Below are 22,684 nucleotides of genomic sequence, written 5' to 3'. Positions count from 1 at the left end.
TACTCTTACCTAATACATTTCATTAATATTAAACTTCGGAAATCTTTTGTAATATTAAAAGTTTTAAAAAAAATGGAAGGTCTACTTTTTAACTGTTTAGAGGAGCCCATCATTAAAAACCTGCCCTGGCTCTGGAGAGCTTCCTATTTGGTGTGAATGAGTATAGGTGCCTTACCTTGGACGATGAGGGTGTAATGTCGGCGGGTCTCACCCTCGCCATTCCTCGCCAGGCAGGTGTAGTTCCCACCCTGGGCAGGCTGTAGTTGGTCCGTCTGCAGGCTGGTGCCGCTGGGCAGGATGTGCCAGTCCAGTCTGTTGCTGCTCTCTGTCAAAATGGTTACAGCACCGTGAGGGAAAGGAACTGGAAACACAGCAGAGTCAACTGGAACACGTACTCCATTACTTTGTAGCACCTTGGTTAGTAAAGGGCCTGTCATATCAGGGTCGCCAAAAGATTTTGAACATTTCAAAATCCAGCGGCGACTAAAAAAAATGTTGCAACACATGAAAAAACACCGTGCGTCAATACGTCATCACGCTGCGTCCTGGCGCGTCACCACCGCGTCACGCGACGTGACTTTTTCGGTGATCTGATACGTCAGTCAATGATGCCGGCAGTCGCCGAAAAAAAATCGCTAAGGGTGTCAAAGGGCGTAAACTAGTACTTTGATCAGGGCATAAAATAAACAAATACTTTGATTAGTGAGGGCATCAAAGAGCGTAAGGGTATAAACAAGAATCTTGATTCGTAAGGGCATCAAAGGTTCTGGGGAGAAGGCAGGAGAATGGGGTTGAGAGGGTAAAATAGATCAGCCATGATCGAATGGCAGAGCAGGCTAGAGGGGCCAAATGTCGTAATTCTACTCCTATATCCCATGATCCAACAGATCATATAACCATATAACAATTACAGCACGGAAACAGGCCATCTCGACCCTTCTAGTCCGCCGAACACATAATCTCCCCTAGTGGCTCAGACCATAACAGCCCACTTTATTTTTAAATGCCTGTCCAGAAGCTCATTCCACACAGCCACCACTCTCTGACGAAAGAAGTTCCCCCTCATGTTAACCCTAAACTTCATGAGATCCATGAGCAGTGGGCCACACGGCCCACTGTGCCTGTCCAGGCTCATTTATCGACCCTCCAAATAGTCGCATGCTCCTCTTTTTACCCCAAGCCCATGATTTCCTTTAGTTTAGTTTAGAGATAAGATTAGTTTCCAGAACCAGGGGTCAATGTTTATGAATAAGGGGTAGGCCATTTAGGACCGAAATGAAGAAAGACTTCTTCACCCAGAGAGTTGTGAATCTGTGGAATTCTCTGCCACAGAAGGCAGTGGAGGCCAATTCACTGGATGTATTCAAGAGAGAGTTAGATTTAGCTCTTAGGGCTAACGGAATCAAGGGATGTGGGGAGAAGGCAGGAACAAGGTACTGATTTCGGATGATCAGCCAAGATCATATTGAACGGGGGTGCTGGCTCGAAGGGCCAAATGGCCCAATCCTGCAACTATTTTCTATTTTTCTATGTTTCTGTACAGCACGGACACAAGCCCTTCAGCCAACCGACTCCACGCCAACCATCAATCATTTGTTCACACTGCTTCTATTTCATTCCACTTTCTCATCCACTCCCTACGCACTAGGGAGAATTTCACAGAGGCCAGTTAACCTACAAACCCGCACGTCTTTTGAATGTGGGAGAAAACCAGAGCAATCACAGGGAGTATGTGCAAGCTCCACACAGACAGCACCCGACGTCAGGATCCAATTTGGGTCTCTGGCGCTGGGAGGCAGCAGCTCTACCAGCTGAGCCACTGGTACTGCACTATCCCCATGTTCCTGACAAGATTTATAACTCAAATATTTTGGAGTATTTCTGTCAACATCGTTTTTTGGGCATTGTCTCGGTGTTGCTTGTGGAACCAGCTGTGCCCCAAGTTGGTTAACTTGCCTCCTGTATTTCAAACTTCAAAAGGCATTTCACTGACTCCTGCCAGCTTTCAGGATAGACCATGATTGTACGTACGTCTTTGCCTCTGACAGGTATTCTGCTCAGTCCTACCTATTGATTGCCCATCTTTCTGCCAGGTGATGGTAGGTGGCGGGACCCCCGTGGCGTGGCAGGAGAGGACCAGGGCACTGCCAGCGACCTGAACGACCACTTCATGCTGAGGCTCTTCAAACGTTGGCGGGGCTGAAACAAGAGAGAAGAATGGATAGACTGATGAGCAATAACGTCAGTAATTCCCATCAAATCAGAAGCCAACCATTTGATGCTTCTTTTTAACTTTTGCCCTGTTCAACGTTTGCTTGGCAATTTGTTGCTATTGTAAATCTTTGGAACAGAGGACATTACAGCACAGGGACAGACAAGAAACGTTCCCTCTGGAGCGCCGCACGTCCTGTGTTCCATGCCATGTGTAACACCTTCACCCAAACAAGGGAATTAATGTCAAATGACACACAAAACATAATACTGTACAGCACAGGTACAGGCCATTCGGCCCGCAACGTCCATGCTGAACATGATGCCAACATGTTATACTAATCTCCTCTGCCTGCATGTGATCCATATCCCTCCATTCCCTGCCTATTTAAAAGCCTCTTAAACGCCACTTCGTACCCGCCTCCACCACCAACCCTGGCAGCACGTTCCAGGCACCCACCAATCTCTGTGTAAAAAACTTGCCCCATGCATCTCCTTTAAAATGTTCCCCTTTCACCCTCAAATTATGCCCTCTAGTCTTTGACATTGTCACCCTCTCTATGCCTCTCATATAGCTGTATATACTTCTATCAGGCCTCTGACACTCCAGAGAAAATAATCCAGATTTATCCAATTTCTCTTGATAGCGAATACCTTCTAATCCAAGCAGCATTCTGGTAAACCTTTTCTTTACCCTCTCCAAAGCCTCCACATCCTTCCTGTGGTGGATCTCTGCATTGTTCCTTTTCATAAAACTCGATTGGCTTTTCAAAAGGAAGCGTGTGGAGGCTTTGGAGAGGAAGCAGAAAAGGTTTACGAGAACGCTGCTTGGATTAGAATCTATTAGCTAGGTTCAAGGTTCAAAGGTATTTTATTGTCACATGTACCAATTAAGGTTACAGTGAAATTTGATTCACCATACAGCCATACTAAACAAAGCAACAAGACTTTTAAAGAACTTTCTGCCACAGAAGGCAGTGGAGGCCAATTCACTGGATGTTTTCAAGAGGCAGTTAGATATGCCTCTCAGGGCTAACGGAATCAAGAGATATGGGAAAAAGCAGGAACAGGGTACTGATTTTGGATGATCAGCCATGATCATATTAAATGGCGGTGCTGGCTGGAAAGGGCCGAATGCCTCAGCGATTTTCTATGTTTCTATGAAATTAGACAAACAATTAAAATTGTTTATAATAAGCCATGTTCAAAAAGGAACTGCAGATGCTGGAAAATCGAAGGTAGACAAAATTGCTGGAGAAACTCAGCGGGTGCGGCAGCATCTATGGAGCGAAGGAAATAGGCAACGTTTCGGGCCGAAACCCTTCTTCAGGCTTATAATAGGCAGCTTATAATAAGCGAACTTGTTTGATTTGAATGATGGTATCAGTCATGAGGTAAAGTTAAGAGCACCTCAACAAGTTTGGCCGTGTCTGTCTGTTGTAAAAGTAGCCAGCTACATCAGCCAGTTACCCAATGGAGGAGGGATGTGAGGGACTGATACCCTATCCCAAACTACATCACTGCACCTTCAGGCAGTGTTTGGAAGAAGAATGCCCACTTCCACTTTCCCAACAAAGGAATAATCTGTGATCCAAGATGCCAACTAACATGGAGACGCCAACCAACATGGATGATGGTGAGAGGGTGTGGTGGTCATAGGTCATAGGTGGTTTCAGGAGGGTGAGGACAGGGCAGATGCTTTGCTGTGTTTTAGGATTTGAGGAATCTTATACTTCAATGGTCCTTCCTTATAGCATTCTCTGCCACAGAATGTAATTGAGGCCAGTTCATTGGCCACATTTAAGAGGGAGTTAGATGTGGCCCTTGTAGCTAAAGGGATCAGGGGGTATGGACAGAAGGCAGGTACAGGATACTGAGTTGGATGATCAGCCATGATTATATTGAATGGCATTGCAGGCTCCAAGGGCCGAATGGGCTACTCCTACACCTATTTTCAATGTTTCTATGTTTCTATAAGAAGGAAGAGAGAACGGCAAGGCTGCAGACTAATGTGGACCATGATAGGATGTGGATTGCTCAGGTTCAAGATCCAGACTCTTGGTAGGTTGCACAGATACATTTGGTCGGGTCTTCAGCAACAGACGGAAAACAGTTCCAGAGATGGGGAAGCTTTAACTTGAAAAAAAAACACCTTGACTGCCCACGGAGTGGAGAAAGAAACCATCTTCACCCTTTCCACCAGCGAGTAGGTGTCTCAACCCAGTGGGAGAACACCGAGGACATCCTTTCTCAGGTACACAAAAATGCTGGAGAAGCTCAGCGGGTGCAGCAGCATCTATGGAGCGAAGGAAATAGGCAACGTTTCGTCCCGAAACGTTGCCTATTTCCTTCGCTCCATAGATGCTGCTGCACCCGCTGAGCTTCTCCAGCATTTTTGTGTAACTTCGATTTTCCAGCATCTGCAGTTCCTTCTTAAACACATCCTTTCTCAGCTCTGGCCAATTCACTTCCTGGACCTCACAGAGCCCCGATATGCACTTAGATACATGGTTCGTGTCACAGTCCAGCAGATGATGTTGACACAGAGAAGGCATCCAACATTTCAGGGAGAGCAGGAACATGGTATTGAGATAAAGCATCAGTCTCACTTGTACTAAATGAAAGAATAGAACGGATGAGCCGGATGGGGGACTTTTCAATGTTTCGAGGCTTCATCCATATTTGAATGCATGGACATTTAAGCTTGCCAGGACCAGGAAAGAGAACTGAATTGGTCCATTTTATCAGCTCAAACTCCATTACACTCTTACTTAGTGGGGTTTGCCTACACCCCAACTTGTAAGTTGGGATACCAATGTCCTAACTGGAAGGATGCAACAATAAATAAATAATTTGGGTCTTTGTCTGCTTCAAAAATCCACCTTGATGTGGTTCCTATTCTTCTCAGTGTTCATTATTCTGATGAAGCAACCTAAAAGATTGATTACAGATATTTAAGTCCAATACACAGATCAAGCATAGACAGGGACTGTAGACCCAAACATAGACTGTAAACCCTAACCCCCCTCCCCCTCCCCTGACTCTCAGTCTGAGGAAGGCTCTTGACCCGAAACATCACCCATTCCTTCTCTCCAGAGATGACAGATGCTCTCTAGTCTGATTGGGGGGATGATCAGCCATAGATGCACATTGAATGGACGGTGCTTAAGGCTCGAATGAGGCCAACAGAGAGTGGCCTGGAACTCTCTGCCACAGAGGGTAGTTGAGGCCAGTCTATATTTAAGAGGGAGTTAGATGTGGCCCTTGTGAGGGGATCAGAGGGTCCAGAAGCATTTTGTGGATGATCAGCCATGATCATATTTCAAACCAATGGCACTCCTGCACCTGTTCTATTGTCTGTCACAGTTACTCCAGCATTTTGTGTCGATCTTCAGTTTCAAACCAGCATCTGCAGTTCCTTCCAACACACAGATTATACAAGTACTTGATACTCCACACGCACCCTGGCCTTACCGTGAACATTCAACCTGAAGGTCCTTTTCACATGTCCTGCCAAGTTTGTGACTTTACATGTGTATTGCCCAGAATCCGTGACCTGAAACCAGATGAAGCCAAAATTAGCCGAAGGATGTGTAGCTCTTGTATATATGGAGCTTGAAAGAGTAAGAGGAAAATTCAGTCACAAAAATAATTCAGAAACGCAAGTGCCAAAAAATTAATCAGAAACTTATAAACAGAAAAATGGGGTAAATAGTCATGTCAGTACATTGTACTCAGTCTTCTAAAATTAATTCCAAGAGTCTGTGAGATGGGACACCAGAAAAGCAACATAACGTCAGACAGCACGGAAACCGGTTTTTCAGCCCAACCCGTCCATGGCTGATCAAGATGCCCCATCTAAGCTAATCCCATTTGCCCATGGTTTGGCCCATATCCTTCTAAACCTTTCCGATCCATGTCCCTGCCCAAATGTCTTTTAAATGTTATTGTACCTGCCTCAACTACCTGTTCTATTTATAATTATGTTCAACCGAGTTCAAATGTGAGGTGACATTACCCGCAAATGATAATACTAATTGACTTTGAATAGGGTTTTGGACAGAGTTAAGGTGGGCCGGAGGGCCTGTTTAGGTGCAGTACAGCTCTCTGACTATGTCCATGCTAACTATCATGAATCCATGTAAACAAATAACGATTAAATAGTTACAAAATACTGGAGTAACTCAGCGGGACAGGCAGCATCTCTGGAGGGAAGGAATGGGTGTTCAAGAAGGAACTGCAGATGCTGGAAAATCGAAGGTAGACAAAAGTGCTGGAGAAACTAAGATGGTGAGGCAGCATCTATGGAGCGAAGGAAATAGGCAACGTTTCGGGCCGAAACCCTTCTTCAGAAGGGACAGGTGACATTTCGGGTCGAGACCCTTCTTCAGAAGGAATGGGTGACGTTTCGGGTCGAGACCCTTCTTCAGACTCGGAGTCAGGGGAGAGGGAGACATAGAGAAATGGAAGGGTAAGGTGTGAAAAGGTGATCAAGGGGTAAGGTGACAAGGAGGCTTACAATCAGTAATATTTCATCAGGACAATGAATCTGGTCAGAAAACCAGGATGGGGGAGGACGGAGAGAGAGAATGGGAAAGCAAGGGTCACTTGATTTGAGATAAATAAATATTCATACCACTGGGTTGTAATCGGCCCAAACAAATGATGAGGTGCTGTTCCACCAATTTGTTTTGGGCCTCACTCTGAGGAGGCCCAGGACGGAAAGCTCTGTGGGAATGGGAGGGGGAGTTAAAGTGTTTAGCAACCAGGAGATCTGGTAGGCCTAGGCAAATAGTTCATGTTTGAAATACCGAACATGGTGATTACCTGAACATCCTCAATGTGGAGTGTCTGGCCCTCGGGGCGGATGCGAGAGACATCTCCAAAGGGCAGCTGGTGGTCATTCAGGTACCACACGATGGTAGGAACTGGAATGGTAGCATCGGACTCACATCTGAGAGCGACGTTTTCCCCAACACGCACTGTGATGGTGTCCGAGTATCGATCGCCATCTTGTTTGATGGTGGGCGGGGCTTTGAAGCAGAAAATTTAGAAGACATTACGACTAAAAATTAATATACCATCTGTGAGTGTAAACGGTTGCATCCAAAGCAGTTTCCGCATCTTGCTTAGATCTACCCTTCTCTCTTCTCCATCCATAAGATTAACTGTGAACACCTGGGCGGCACGGTGGCGCAGTGGTAGAGTTGCTGCCTTGATCCTGACCACAGGTGCTGTCTGTACAGAGTTTGTCCATTCTCCCGGTAACTGCGTGGGTTTTCTCCAGGTGCTCTGGTTTCCTCCCACATTCGAAAGACGTACTTGATGGTGCTGTATCTCTACGGTCTAAATACTAAATCGGGTTATTAGGCTGATGTACCCTTCGCCGAGCGTCTCCACTTTGACGTTGCGGAAACCTATGTGTGCCTGAGATCCCGAGAGCGAAACCCTCTGGAGCTGTGCTCCTGGCAGGATCTATGGCCTTGGTGGGCAGGTCGAGGGGGGGGTGGCCCTGACAAAGCGTGGTCCAAGAAGAAGAGCTCAACGTTGAAACAGGCAGAGCAGGGTGGTGGCAGGCTAGTGGGTGGAGCACCACAATGGCTGAGAAAGCTGCAGCTCGGAGCGACTCCCAACCGCGGTGGAGTCCATGCCGGTAGACCCGGGTTTGTCTCTGTCCAGGACAGTGTGGTGGCTGTCCCTGCACCAGTCTCCCTCCCCACGGTAAAAGTCGGCACGCATGGGCGTCCACCTGAACGGACATAAAGTCCGCGACTGCAGGATCGGCCTCTCCAGCCATCACAAAGCCCATAGTAAGAACTCACCTGGAGGATAATCATACTCAACCCATTGATCATCAGTTGTGATGTGGTGTCTCTCCACCATGGAATAATTTGTAACTTTGTCAATGCCCCATATGTGGCGACTCATTGCATTCTTGTGTATGCAAAACAAAGAATCTCACCATGACATGACACTGGTGATAATAAAGTATCATTCACTCACTCACTCACTCATTCATTCATTCACTCACTCATTCATTCACTCATTCACTCATTCACTCACTCACTCACTCACTCATTCACTCACTCACTCACTCACTCATTCACTCACTCACTCATTCACTCATTCACTCATTCATTCACTCACTCACTCATTCACTCACTCACTCATTCACTCACTCGTTCACTCACTCGTTCACTCACTCGTTCACTCACTCATTCACTCACTCGTTCACTCACTCGTTCACTCACTCGTTCACTCACTCGTTCACTCACTCGTTCACTCACTCATTCATTCACTCGTTCATTCACTCGTTCACTCACTCATTCACTCACTCATTCATTCACTCACTCACTCATCATCACTCAATCATTCACTCATTCATTCATCCATTCATACATTCATTCATCCACTCACTCACTGAATGCATTCACTCACTCACTCATCCAATCATTCAATCATCACTCACTCATTCATTCACTCACTCACTCATTCACTCACATTCACTCATTCAATCACTCACTCACTCACTCATCATTCATTCACTCACTCATTCATGCATTTACTCACTCATTCATTCATCTTGTCTGTCAGAGAGCTTCACTGGGGCTATGACTGGGATGGGCCCAATTTAGAGTGTAGATGGTGTTTATGGATGCCATTAGTGCTATTCTTTCAGTGGCTGGTCTCTACGTGTCCTGTGAAGCATCTACTCCCCACATACATGTGGGCGATGGAACTTACTGTTCACGTGGAGGTGGATGTGCTTCTCATCACTGCCGGCTGCGTTGGTAGCAACACAGGTGTATTTGCCGCTGTGCTCCGTCCTTGCTCTGGGAATCTGAAGGACATGGTCACCTGGAATGGAGATGGGAAGAAATGATCAAAGAACAATCTACTGTTGTCCAAAGAGACAACTAAAATAAACACAAAATAATCTGTTCTGCTAAGTTGTAGAAACAGTGGTTTGCTCCTTGGGTTAATCTGTGTTGGGTTTGTACGTTCTCCCTGTGACCACGTGCTTCAGTTTCCTCCCACTTCCCAACGACGTGCAGGTTTGTAGGTTAATTGGCCTCTGTAAATTGTCCCTAACGTGCAGGGAGTGGATGAGAAAGTGGGATAAGATAGAATAGTGTGATCGGGTAATCGAAGGGTGATGTGGACCCGGTGGGCCAAAGGACATACTTCCATGCTGTGTCTTTACATTTAAACTAAACTTAATCAAGAGCCATTTGTGATTGAGATTCAGTCTTTGGATCTTCCTCTGATGTGCTTACAGGGGAATTCCAGGTTTCCATATTCAAGAGAATGCATCCTGTTATCACTTTGTTTGCTTTTAAAAACGATATTTGTGCAAGTCATGTAGGCTTTTCATTTAAAACTATGTCTCGTCAGAACAAACATGTAGCATCTTCCTGAGGCACAATGCTGTGTACAGTTCCCTGCTAGGCCCTCTAATGTTAAATGGCTCTACCCTGAGAACAAGACTGTGCATTCACCCTATCTATTACCCTCGTGATTTTATTAACATTAAAAATCAAAATCGGAAGCTGGAATCTCCCTAAATACAGCATCGGTGGAGGAATAGACAGACATTTCAGGTCAGGACCTTTCTCCAGTGACATCATGAATTGGAGAAGGGGGGGGCTATGGATAGCCTGCTCCAAATTACTCGGCTTGACTTGGATGTGGAAAGAATGTTTCCACTGGTGGGAGAGCCCAGGACCAGAGGCCGTAGCCTCAGATTTAGAGGGCGCTCTTTTAGAAAGGAGGTGAGGAGAAAGGGTAGTTAATCTGTGGAATTATTTGCCACAGAGGGCTGTAGGAGGCCAAGTCAGTGGATATTTTTAAGGCAGAGATAGTCAAATTCTTGATTGGAACGGGTGCCAAGGGTTATGGGGAGAAGGCAGGAACATGAGAGGAGGAGGCTGAGATCAGCCATGATTGAATGACGGAGTAGATTCGATGGGCCAAATGGCCTAAATCTACTCCTACAGTATAACTTGTGAACTTGTGAGAGGTGAAAGGGCGGCCTGCTCCGCCCATGCCCACTCTGGCTTTTCTTGTCACCTGGGAGAAAGAGGATGTCAGCGCTGAACTGCAGTAGAACTCCGTTTCTATGCCACGTCACGTCTGCTGCAGGAACTGCCCGGGATTCACATGTCAACCGAACGGGATTGTTCACCACAACCTTCACACTCTCAGGATTGGGGCCGAGAACTGCTGGAGGCACTGCAGAGAGAAGATAGACACAGAAAGCTGGAGTAACTCGGCGGGTCCAACAGCATCTCTGGAGAAAAGGAATAGGTGACGTTTCGGCTCGACACCCTTCTTCACGCAGGCTCAGTTCCTTTCTACACAGAGAGAAGCAAGATGTGAATCAGGGCTGCCTGGTCCCGGCACCACCAGCCTCCAACATTCCACAGGATCAACGCGATCAGAATGTACTACCTTCATTGATGAAATGATTTGTTCAAAAGGGTAAATATTAACCCACAACAAATATGCATCAAATTTATTTGCCTTTATTAATATTATGATTTCATGACACAGATGTAGGTAGAGAGTAGATAAATTACTGGAATATATCTTATGAGTCATTACTGTGTGTTTGCATCTTAGATTGTGTCATAGACCTGTACAATATGAGAACAGGCCATTCAACACATCTTGTCCATGCATCTTGACAAGAATGCATACTGAGCTAATCCCATTTGGCTGCATCTGGCTGCTCTCCAAACCATTCCCATCCATTTATCTGTCCAAATGCCTTTTCAAAAGCTCAATTGAATCCACTTCTATAGCTTTCTCTGGTAGCTCTTCCAGATATGGGCTACTCTCTGAGTGAAAAAGTTGCCCCTTGATGAGATCTCTTTTAAATCCCCTTTCATCTTAAGCCTATGACCTCTTAATTTTGGAGTCCTCTACACTGGGAGAAATACTGCGAGCGTTCACGTTATCTTGTGTACATCAATAAGGTCACACCACAGCCTCCTGTGCCCCAAAGAATAAGTTCCACTCTATCTAACCTCTCCCTATAAGTCAAGCCCACAAGCCCAGGTAAGATCCTGGTGAAAAGTCATGCTCCTGATAAAGATGAAGGAAGCTCAGTGGAACTACCACTGGCATGCTATTAATAAAATTAAGAATGTCAGGAAGGAAGTCGAGATGAAAAAACTAATGGTGAAACATATCTCATAAATGAAAAGCTTTTCACAGATGCTCTATACATCTTGGACTAGTGCATTGTAATGCGAAGACCCAATTCCCTAAATTGATACGTTTGATTAAATATTAGTAAATTAAATACACTCCCTAAACTTCATCACATTGGCATTGGGTCCAGGTCTTTCCTGTGCTGCAGAAATATATTTTAGGATGGTTTCCTATGTGAAAAGCACAGGGTCTGTTATGTTCCTGATACTGATAGTATGGCCCCTCCACCATCACTAAAGACTCACGGTCTCAACATTGTGAGAGCTGTCAAGCTTCTTCTCCCTGTGACTGCGTGGGTTTTCTCTGGGTGCCCTGGTTTCCTCCCACACTCCAAAGACACATAGGTTTGTAGGTTAATTGGCTTCTGTAAATTGTCCCTAGTGTGTAGGATAGTACTAACGTACAGGCTGGTCGCCACGGACTCGGTGGCCAAAGGGCCTGTTTCCACACTGTATCTCTAAAGTCTAAGGCAGGTTTTCAAAAAGCAAAGGCCATTACCTTGAATGCGGAGACTGAAACGTCTCTCTGTAGATCCCGTTGGGTTTTCTGCAATGCAAATATGGTCACCTGTGTCAGATAACTGCACCGAGTGAATCTGCAGAAGAAGAATCAAACGCAACGGGTCGGTCAATCGGAAGACATTGTGAGAGCTGATCCCAGCAGGTGCATTCATTGTGAGAACAGGACCAAGCTCTACAACCTTTCTAATGTGCCCTGCCATTCAGTAAGGCTTCTGCTAACTTGTACCAAATCCTATACCGCAGTGGCACAGCTGGCGGAGCTGCCTGCTCACGGCACCAGACACCCTGATACATGGTTCCACCAAGATGCAGGACAGAACACCACAGGACAACCTTCTTACCTGTGGCTATCAAACTGTACAACTCCTCCCCCTTCTGCAGTGGGATAGAGTGAGACTGACTTTCCTCCCCCCCCCCCCCCCCCCCCTCACAATGTTTGCACATGCCCAATCCTTTCCACTCGTCACTTTCATTTCATGTTTCACGTATTTTGTGTTTTTATGACTGTTGGCAGATCGATTTCCCTGCTGGGATAACTCAAGTTGTATATCATATCATATCGTACATGTCCTGCTGGTATTAGATGTCCCAACATATATCGCTTCATCCTATTGCACCCATCATTCTAGTTCCTCCAGCTTGGGAAAACTGTCCCTCAACGTCCATCCTTCCCAGGAGACACAAGGAACTGCAGATGCTGGAATCTTGAGCCCCCCCTAAAACACGAAAGTGCTGGAGGAACTCAGGCAGCATCTGTGGACGGAAAGTACAGGCGACGTTTCTGGTGGGGACCCTTCTTCAGACTTGGTTTTCCGAAAGTAATTATATCTCAATGAAATGATTATACAATGCAATTATTCGTCTGATCTCCAGAGGTCTCACCTGGAGGATTTTGCCACCGTCGAGACGTTGATGCCTCCGATCTGTAGTGATGGGCTGCCCGTCTCTCAGCCAGGTAATGGAAGGTTCCGGGCTCCCAACTGCCATACAACGCAGTTGGATTGTTGCGTTGACAGTCAGTGTAATCTCCTCTCCAAACCCCTCGCCTCCTGCAGGAATGGTGGGAGGGACTGGACAGGGTGAGAGGAGCTGGTTACTGATTTACAACAGACAGGTCACAAATAATAATATTTCATTCTTGTAACTAGGAATGGTTGGGATTCATTAGGAAACCACGTGGAATGAAACAATTATATTTGGCCTGAAATTTAGTAAAACTCAATTTAGTCGGCACCCGGGAGACTTTGGTTATGCCAGAGGGTGGATAATCTGGACTACTGGACATTATTCCTATTCATACACCAATACATTAGTCATTCATGTCTTTCTCAGTGTTACACAGCTGCGTAATAAATTCTCCAATGAATCGAGGCAGTTTATGAGATGGCACAGTGGCACAGATGGTAGAGCTGCTACCTCTCAGTGCCAGAGGCCCAGGTAAATTCCTAACCTTGGGTGCTGTCTGTGTGGCGTTTGCACATTCTCCCTGTGACCGTGTGGGTTTTCTCTGGGTGCTCTGGATTCCTCCCACACCCCAAAGACGTGCGGGTTTGTCAGTACATTGGCCCCCTCGCGTATCAGGAATGGATGAGACAGTGGGATGAGATAGAACTAAAGTGACCAAGTGATTGATGGACAGCGTGGGCCCGCTGGGAATGCTATATTTTCAATTCAATTCAAGTTGGGAAAGTTGGGTCTTGAGCTTAAAGGAAGCCTGGGAATGGGTTTAACTTGAACATAGGAACGGAGTGCGGAGAGATGAAAGGGAGACCAGGAAGCCAGATGCCGAACTATCACGATATGCAAACATTGGGCTAGCAGATGACTGTAGTTATGCTGCACTGATCCAATTATGATCCAATATGATTTTCACTGACAGGGCATTTGTGGGACTCCAGTAATTCAGCCATAAACAAACTGTAGTAACTCTGATGGGGCCCAGAGCTGGATCATCTGAACAGCTCAGGTTTACTGTCAGATGCTAGGGTAGTAGAGGAGATAATGTGCACATAAGCACTGCCTACCCAGAGGATAATCATCAATTGAACACAACCTGCCTGCTGATTTTATTCAAGAGGCTGCATTGTCTTTTGGAGGCTGGTGCTTCAGCCAACTGCTTCAAACACCAGCCAGTCTTCGTGGAGTAAATGAGCAGTTGGTCAGGGTTCCCGGCTCCAGTGAAAGCCATATGTATGACTGATCAAGAACAAATTTTCAGCTGAGCACATTTTGCTCAAATTTGCTTTGGTCAGCTGCAATCGCAAGTTGCCAAACTGGAGGCGTGGTGGCGCAACAGAGGAGGGGGTATGAATCTGCTAAAATGGCTAAAACATGCAACGTGGCTCCATATGTACATAGAAACATAGAAAATAGGTGCAGGGGTAGGCCATTCGGCCCTTCGAGCCTGCACCGCCATTTAATATGATCATGGCTGATCATCCAACTCAGTATCCTGTACCTGCCTTCTCTCCATACCCCCTGATCCCTTTAGCCACAAGGGCCACATCTAACTCCCTCTTAAGTATGGCCAATGAACTGGCCTCAACTACCTTCTGTGGCAGAGAATTCCAGAGATTCACCACTCTCTGTGTGAAATTTGTTTTTCTCATCTCGGTCCTAAAATATTTCCCCCTTATCCTTATACTGTGACCCCCTTGTTCTGGACTTCCCCAACATCGGGAACAATCTTCCTGCATCTATCCTGTCCAACCCCTTAAGAATTTTGTAAGTTTCTATAAGATCCCCCCTCAATCTTCTAAATTCTAGCGAGTACAAGCCAAGTCTATCCAGTCTTTCTTCATATGAAAGCCCTGACATCCCAGGAATCAGTCTGGTTAACCTTCTCTGCACTCCCTCTATGGCAAGAATGTCTTTCCTCAGATTAGGAGACCAAAACTGTACGCAATACTCCAGGTGTGGTCTCACCAAGACCCTGTACAACTGCAGTATTACATTTCCAGTCAAATGATCAATTGAACTTCTACAGGTCTACAGGTGAGGAGCACTGACTGCTTGCATCACAGCCCGGTTCAGTAACTTGAATGAAGGAAAATACAGGAGATTGAGGATATTGCCCGGTCCAACGTAGGAACTGACTTCTCCACCATCGAAGGGATCAATCTCAAAAGGGTAGCTAAAGTCATCAAAGACCTACACCACCCTGGCCACGCTCTCATCCTGCTACAGTACTACCATAAGGAAGACAGTACTGGAGCCTGAGAATTGTGCCCTCCAGGTGTAAGATTAGCTTTTTCCCGGCAACCGTCAGGCTTTTGAACCACTCTGCACAACACTAACGCAACATAGGGAAGCAGCGGTTAGAGTTGCTGCCTGACAGCACCAGAGACCCGGGCTCCATCCTGACTAAGGGCGCTGTCTGTACAGACTTTGTACGTTCTCTCTGTGATCTCGTGGGCTTTCTCCTGGATCTCTGGTTTCCTCCCACACTCAACAGACATACAGGCTTGTAGGTTAATTGATTTTGGTAAAATTGCAAATTGTCCCCAGAGTGGAGGCTAGTGTTAGTGTACGGGGTCAGTGGTGGACTGGCCAGGGTGTCAGCTTGCCCGATGGCAAGTGGGCCCCTGATGAAGTGGGCCCCCTATATCAAGTGGGCCCCTGATCAAGTGGGCCCCCTTTGTCTCTTGGCAACCAATATTTTTAGACCCAGTCCGCCACTGTACTGCTGGTCAGCACGGAATTGGTCGGTCGAAGGGCCTGTTTCCACGCTGTATCTGTAAAGTCTACATAACCCTAACCCAACCTCAGCATTAAACCACCGTGGACTTTTTATAGGTTGTAATACATACTTCAGTTTGTGGTCTGGTTACCTAATATAACTGATGATTTCTTGTATTATTGATTATTGTATAATTATTTGTTATGTTATTGCATTAATTGAGCTGCAGCAAGTAAGAATTTCATTGTTCCATTCCCAGTGCCTGACTATTAAACACTCTCAACTCTTGATTTCTGAAATTAAATGCCAATGGCTTCAGCAGAGCTGGAGAACAATGTCACCCATGTTCCCGTTGGTGGCAGTGTTACACTTCCCGCTGCTCCAAAGCCGTTTCCCAACTCCATGGTCCGCAGATTTAAACAGCCCTGCAAATAATTTGTGTTTAAGAATATTTTCAACACCTTTCAGTTTAAACATACTACGTTCAGTGGCATACCTCCTGGTTGTGAGTGGATTTAGCATAAATATATTGATGAAATGTTCCTGACTCTCGATGTCCCTGAAGATATTCAGAGACTGATCACCAGCAGCAAATCCCTCAAAAACTCACACCAAATATCCACAGTAATCTTTCCTGTCAGCATCAACGTCTTCAAGATATGCCAGATAGGGAGATAAATAACTATCTAGGCTCCTGCATTAGCCAGTGAATTACTTTGACATTCACTGCACAACATCTTTTGGTAAGGAGAGTACTGAAGGGAAAGGTCGGATAAAGTCAGGAAAAAGGTCATTGTCTGTCCATTCCCTCCACAGATGCTGCCTGACCCACTGAGTTCTTCCTGTACTTCATGTTTTGCACATGTTTTAGTGAGATTCTGTTGAGCTCCTAAGATTTGTGTTCTTGTTTGTTTATCGCCATCTTAAATTAACGTATAATACATTTACAATTCTATGTGGACTCATAAATTCTCGATAAAGGTGCAAAAGGTCAACTAAGAATTCACCTCCTACGATGCAAGGATTCATGGCTTTCCTTTGAAATAAACCTTAACACAGACCCATTCTGGTTCCAGTTACTTGTTTATCCTGGGTCTGGCCCATATCCCTTCCTCGCTGAGAGGGGAGCCCCACGGTCTTTCTATCAGACAAGTTGTCCACACTGCCACAGCAGCCAGGAAATTCCTCACATGTGCTTGGAATTTCCCTGCGTTTCTCTGGCAAAGTAATGGAAGCGATCAGAAATCTGATGATTTTCACAGCCCTTGAGATTGGCTTCATGGCCGTAATTAAGACCAGTCTTGCTTTGTGATGGTTAAAAAAAAAAAAATGTAATCTAGATTTTCGTACGTTTTGAGATTTTAATTATTACGATCTTCTATTTTAAATGAACAAATTGTATTGCAAAAAGATTAAAAATAAAATTGCATAAACTAAATGATGTAGTGAAGCCTTTAAACAGCTGAAGCAGGCTGGAGGTGGTCATAGCAGCAGCTGGGATGTCATTATTTGATGTACAGCAGTCCAATAGCATCGTGTGAACTGTGCATTGAAGTCAGGATCATCATCATTGCCGCAGATACCAATCCTTTAATTGAGGAATTCTTCAAAATCAACACATCTTTAAATAAAAATACCAGTTATTCCATTAAAACACAAGTGCTGGAGGAACTCAGCAGGTCAGCCAACCTCTGTGGGGGGAAATGGACAATTATTTGGCGGCCACGCTCGCATGCGCACACACACACGCGCGAGGCTTCGGAGGCTCAATCCAGCGCTAAAAGCGGAGATTTTTAAATTGGGATTACAAAAACTTGGGGGGGGATGTCCCCCGCTTCTCAAAACATGGGGGGGACGTGTCCCCTCTGGCCCCCCCGGGTTTTCCGCCCCTGCCACTAGTCACTGCCTGCCATTATGAAAAGGACCCGTTAATTCCTACTCTTCGCTTCCTGTCTCCCAACCAGTTCTCTATCCATGTCAATATCCTACCCCAATACCATGTGCTCTAATTTAGCACACTAGTCACTTTTGTGGGACTTTGTCAAAGTGTTTTTGAAAGTCCTGATACACCACATCCACTGGCTCCCCTTTATCCATTCTACTTGTAACAACCTCAAAAAATTCCAGATTAGTCAAACATGATTTCCCCTTCATAAATCCATGCTGACTTTGACCGATCCTGTCACTGCTTTCCAAATGTGCTGCATAAACATATTTAATAATCGACTCAAGCATCTTCCCCACTACCGATGTCAGACTAACTGGTCAATAATTCCCTGTTTTCTTTCTCCTTCCTTTCTTAAAAAGTGGGGTTACATTGGCTACCCTCCAGTCCACAGGAACTGGTCCAGAGTCGAGAGAACATTGGAAAAAGATCATCAATGTATCAACGATTTCTACGGCCACCTCCTTGAGTACTCTGGGATGTAGACCATCAAGCCCTGGGGATTTTTCTGCCTTCAGTCCTAACAGTTAACCTAACACCATTTCCTGACTAATGTGGATTTCCTCCCTCTCATTAGATCCTCGGCCCCCTAGTATTTCTCCCATCTCCGAGTCCTCTAGATGAGTGTATGGAGGAGAGGAAAGGAACAGAGTGACTGGGGTGATAGAAGAAATGGAAAATGAGAGAGGGTAGGGGGTTATTACTTGAAATTGGAGAATTTAATTCCTACAGCGGTGTTGTGAATATTTTATCAAACTTTTCTCATTCTAATCCTATATCATTCATTGTTTTATTGCTATAATTTAATATTCAAATTTTATTTGCAACATAGAAAACTAAACAGTAATAATGAAGCTGAGGGAGTAAGGTGGGATTCATGAAAAGGAGAGGGAAGTGATATGGACAAGTGAACAGACCCAGTGCCACTGACCTACCTGGTGTTATGGTCATTGCATTTAGTTATGACTAAGTGGTGCAATCCCCACTGGTTACGTTTATGGATGTTGGTCTCCTGTCAGGTTGGCTTTACAACCGTGTGTCTTCAGTTTCTTTTTGTCGGGGGACATGCTCTCTGTGTTTCTGCTCATTATTATCTGGAGCTCTTCAATGTGGCCGCTTTCCAAACCACTCAAGAGTTCGAAAAGAAAACCTTCCTGCTTCGTAACGCAATTCCGCAAGCCTTTGCAAGAGTACCAATGTGACATGCCTTTAGACACTCAGATGGGGAGTTTAACTGAACCATAAACCTGAACAAGGGCAATTTTAACCTAACTCTCAACACATCAAATTTATACACAGCCCACTGAGTTCATGGAAGAGCAACATTGCGTGGGGTTTGTTAAAATCTCTCCCAGTGATTAGAGTCATTTTTTATTCTGTATATGAATAATGACTTAAAATGTCCAAACGGATCATTAATTTTGATTGGCCTTGTCGCTTCTTTTACCCTTACTGAACTTTTTAATGTCATTGAATGCCTTCTGCTCCTTGATAACCAAGGCACACAGTAAGATAAACTCAGCGATTAAATCTTGCAGGGGATACAAGCAACTGCAGAAGCTGGAATCCAGCACACAAAGTGCTGGAGCACCCTACAAGGTCGGGCAGCTTCTGAAGAAAGGAGGGATAGGTGACGTTTCAGAGTGGGACCATTCTTCAGTTTGATTCTCTGCGAGGGTCCCAACCTGAAACGTCGCCCATTCCCTCCAAAGATCAGGCTTGAGTTGCTCCTGCACTTTGTGTTTAGATCTTACAGCCCTTTGCACTTGGTTGAGTCTAAACTATGCCTTTGAGGCTGCACATTAACCTGTCAATTGTTTAAATATAAATGAATAAATGCTGGGAGCTGAGGAAAAAGGCTAAATAAATTACTATTGCTGAAATGAAGGAGGATTTAAAATTTGAATAATGAAATATAGCAATATGACAAAACAACATATAAGATTAGAAGAAGACTAGGAATAAGAAGGAATGATGATATTTGTTTAAGAATTTTAATGACTTTCTATTAATGAGAAAATCATGAAATGTTCATCCCCATGATATTGAAGCTATTTATTATTATCACAAGCAAGCTGAAATTTTACAAAATGTCTGCCCCTTTTGAACTTCTATACTTCGTAAGATCGCCAGTCTGCAGTACCTGACTGCAGCAAGATATTCGCTCACTGACTCATTTACTGCTTCACTGAATCTAATGAGTGTGAGTGATGTTTCATCGCCCAGCATCTGGAAACCCAGCCAGACAGCAGTGCGCATTGCATCAGGCACAGCCTCTGCCGATGAAGGCAACAAGCCAAGAGCATTGCAAATCAGCAACTAAAGGGACCTCTATTGAGCATACAGGCTGCAGTGAGCAGAGAGAGAGAGGATACAAAGGTTTCAGGAGAATGTTATCAAAAAAAAGGGGCAGAAAAGCAAACAGGAACAACATTTAATTATCAAAGAACTTAAAGGCAGAGTGGTGTAATATCCTTGTAAAGTACAAAGAATCAGGAGTGGTTAAATGTCATTTGTACCGATAACAGAACAACAGCATTCTTTCTTGCTGCAGCTTCACAGGCTGGTAAATGCAATACCACGGATAAATATATAATAATCTATAGTACAGCAAATTAATAATAGTAATACTAGGTAATCACGATAATGCAGTGCAGTCAAAGACATGGTCCGTAGAATTGCATAGTCGCTGAGGTTAGTGTTGCGCAGTGTTTAAGAGCCTGGTTAGAAGCTGTTCTTGAACCTGGTGGTTACGGTTTTCAGGCTCCTGCACTTTATACCAGATGATGATAGCGAGATGGTGCAGTTGTGGCCGGAAATAAATGGAAGATTGGGATGGGAAAGATGAACCTAGAAGAAACTTATCTAAAGAGCGGCATGGATGTGAAAGCAGTCTCTTTCAAGTGGTTGGGGCAAATGGTATTGATGGTGGGCATATGGACCCAGCTGCCAGATGAGGCCGTTGTTTTGAGTAGAATAACAACACTTAAAAGACATTTGTACAAGTACATAGCGAGGAAGGGGGCCATATGTGGGCAAATGGGCCTGGCTTGGATGGGGCATATTGGTCAGCATGGATGAGTCGGGCTGGAGTACCAGTTTCTGTACTGTATGAATCTGTGGCTCTATATAAAGCTGGAATAGCATAGGAGGGCAAAGGGAATAGAGGAGAGGTGACTGATTTAGATGCAGAAACAAAGACAGATGCTCAACTGGGGCATAGATGGGCTGAAGGGCCTATTTCCATCCCAAATATCCTATGTTGGAATGTGCTGCATCTATTTGTCAGCCTTAGCACAACCCTTCCTCCACAAAGGAGGAAGAGTGACGGGTAATCAGGCAGGAGCATGGCAGAGAGCTGTCCACATTATTGTGGACTCCATCTACACTACACACTGTGTCGGGATAGCAGCCAACATAATCAATGACCTGTTCCACCCCAGTCATTCCCTTTCTCCCCCTCTCCCATTGCAGAGAAAATAGAAAAGTTTGAAAGCACGTACCACCAGACTCAAGAACAGATTCTTCCCTGCTGTTATCAGACGACTTAACAGTCCTCCCATAAGCGAGGGTGTAATCCCGATCTTCCAACCTACCTCATTACAGAAATTGAACTTTTTTTCTGCAAATGTAATGCTCAAATTGCTGCCACACAGTATTCTATACTCTGGCATTTATCTCTTGACACTATTTGTTGCACTCGTGCATGGATTGATCGTACACATGTGCAGTTTGATTTGATTTGATGGGACAGCATTCAAACACAAGCTTTTCACTGTGTCTCAGTACGTGATAATAATAAACCAATACCATTACGAATTGTGAACTGGTTCAAGAGTGCAATGAAAGAACACACTCGGACATGTAGCAAAACACCAGCATTCACTCAACCCCACCATGGATTCTGCAGAGACCAGTGGACTCTTGGCATTTTGACACTCACCCAGGACAACCAGCTCATAGTGGAGCTTGTCCTCGCCAACCTCATTGACAGCTTGGCACGTGTATCTCCCAGCATCATCCGCACGCACCCGGGGGATCTGCAGGATGTGGCTTCCTGTCAAGAGGTCAAAGTTCACATCTTAGCTAACTGTTTGAAACATTATTTTCAAAGACCATGTTCCCAATGACAAAAATGCAACTGGCCGTGGTGCTGCCTCACAGCGTCAGAGACCAGGGTTCAACCCTGACTTTGGGTGCTGTCTGTGTGGAGTTTGCACGTTCTCCCCGTCACCGTGTGGGATTCCTCCAGGTGCCCTGGTTTCCTCCCACATCCCAAAGATGTGCTGATTATTTGGCCTCAATATATTGCCTCTAATGTGTGAGCAGTGGAGCAAGAAAGTGGGATAACATAGAATTAGTGTGGACGGGTGATCGATGGTCGGCGTGGATTTGGTGGGCAGAAGGACCTACTTTCATGCTGTATGTCTAATCTCAACTAAACTAACATTTAGAGGGATATGGGCCACAGACAGGAAAAGGCCAGGCAGGGACCAGTTTAAATGGGGCATCTTGGTCGGCATGGAGGAGGTGGGCCGAAGGGTCCATTCCTGTACCGTTCTATATTCTGTTCTGCTGCTTGGTAGCCACATGCTGCTCCTAGGAGCCTAAGAGCTGGGCTCTGGTGATATAATGTAGGCCCACAGAACTGCTGATGCTGGTTTACAAAAAAAAACACAAAGTGGTGGTGGATCTCAGTAGGCCAGACAGCATCTCTAAAGAATGTGGATAGGTGATCAGCCCACTGAGTCCACGCTGACCATTCATCGGCCGTTCGCACTAGTTCAATGTTATCCCACTTTCGCATCCACTTTCTGCAGACTAGTGGAAATTTACAGAGGCCAATTAACCTACAAATCCACGTGTCTTGTCTTCGGAGTATGCGAAGAAACCAAAACACCTGGAGAAAACCTGACCTTCAAAACAAATGTACAATTTCCACACAGACAGCGCCCAGGGTCAGGATCGAACCGAGGTCTCTGGTGCTGTGAGGCAGCAGCTCCACTACAGGGAGGGAGGGTGGTAGGGGCTTGAATGGTGGAGTAAGTGATAAAAGATAGAGGTGAAAATGGACAATGGACAATAGGTGCAGGAGTAGGCCATTCTGCCCTT

The 22,684-nt window shown here is 45.3% G+C and overlaps 1 protein-coding gene across 1 annotated transcript in view; it reads right to left on the bottom strand.

Annotated features, from left to right (window-relative positions):
- The window catches only part of LOC129711986 (hemicentin-1-like), a 238,407-nt gene that overhangs the window by 67,428 nt on the left and 148,295 nt on the right, over positions 1-22,684 (bottom strand). The window contains exons 55-63 of the mRNA XM_055660084.1: positions 21,516-21,629; positions 12,831-13,018; positions 11,926-12,022; positions 10,282-10,443; positions 8,956-9,069; positions 7,039-7,244; positions 5,686-5,767; positions 2,068-2,199; positions 176-325 (exon numbers count right to left, since the gene is read on the bottom strand). Coding sequence (XP_055516059.1) covers positions 176-325; positions 2,068-2,199; positions 5,686-5,767; positions 7,039-7,244; positions 8,956-9,069; positions 10,282-10,443; positions 11,926-12,022; positions 12,831-13,018; positions 21,516-21,629 — 1,245 coding nt within the window. The remainder of the gene's footprint in view (positions 1-175; positions 326-2,067; positions 2,200-5,685; positions 5,768-7,038; positions 7,245-8,955; positions 9,070-10,281; positions 10,444-11,925; positions 12,023-12,830; positions 13,019-21,515; positions 21,630-22,684) is intronic.

The sequence above is a fragment of the Leucoraja erinacea genome, chromosome 31, assembly GCF_028641065.1.
Source record: "Leucoraja erinacea ecotype New England chromosome 31, Leri_hhj_1, whole genome shotgun sequence".
Taxonomy (NCBI): domain Eukaryota; kingdom Metazoa; phylum Chordata; class Chondrichthyes; order Rajiformes; family Rajidae; genus Leucoraja; species Leucoraja erinaceus.
This window is presented reverse-complemented; position numbering and strand designations above follow the sequence as displayed.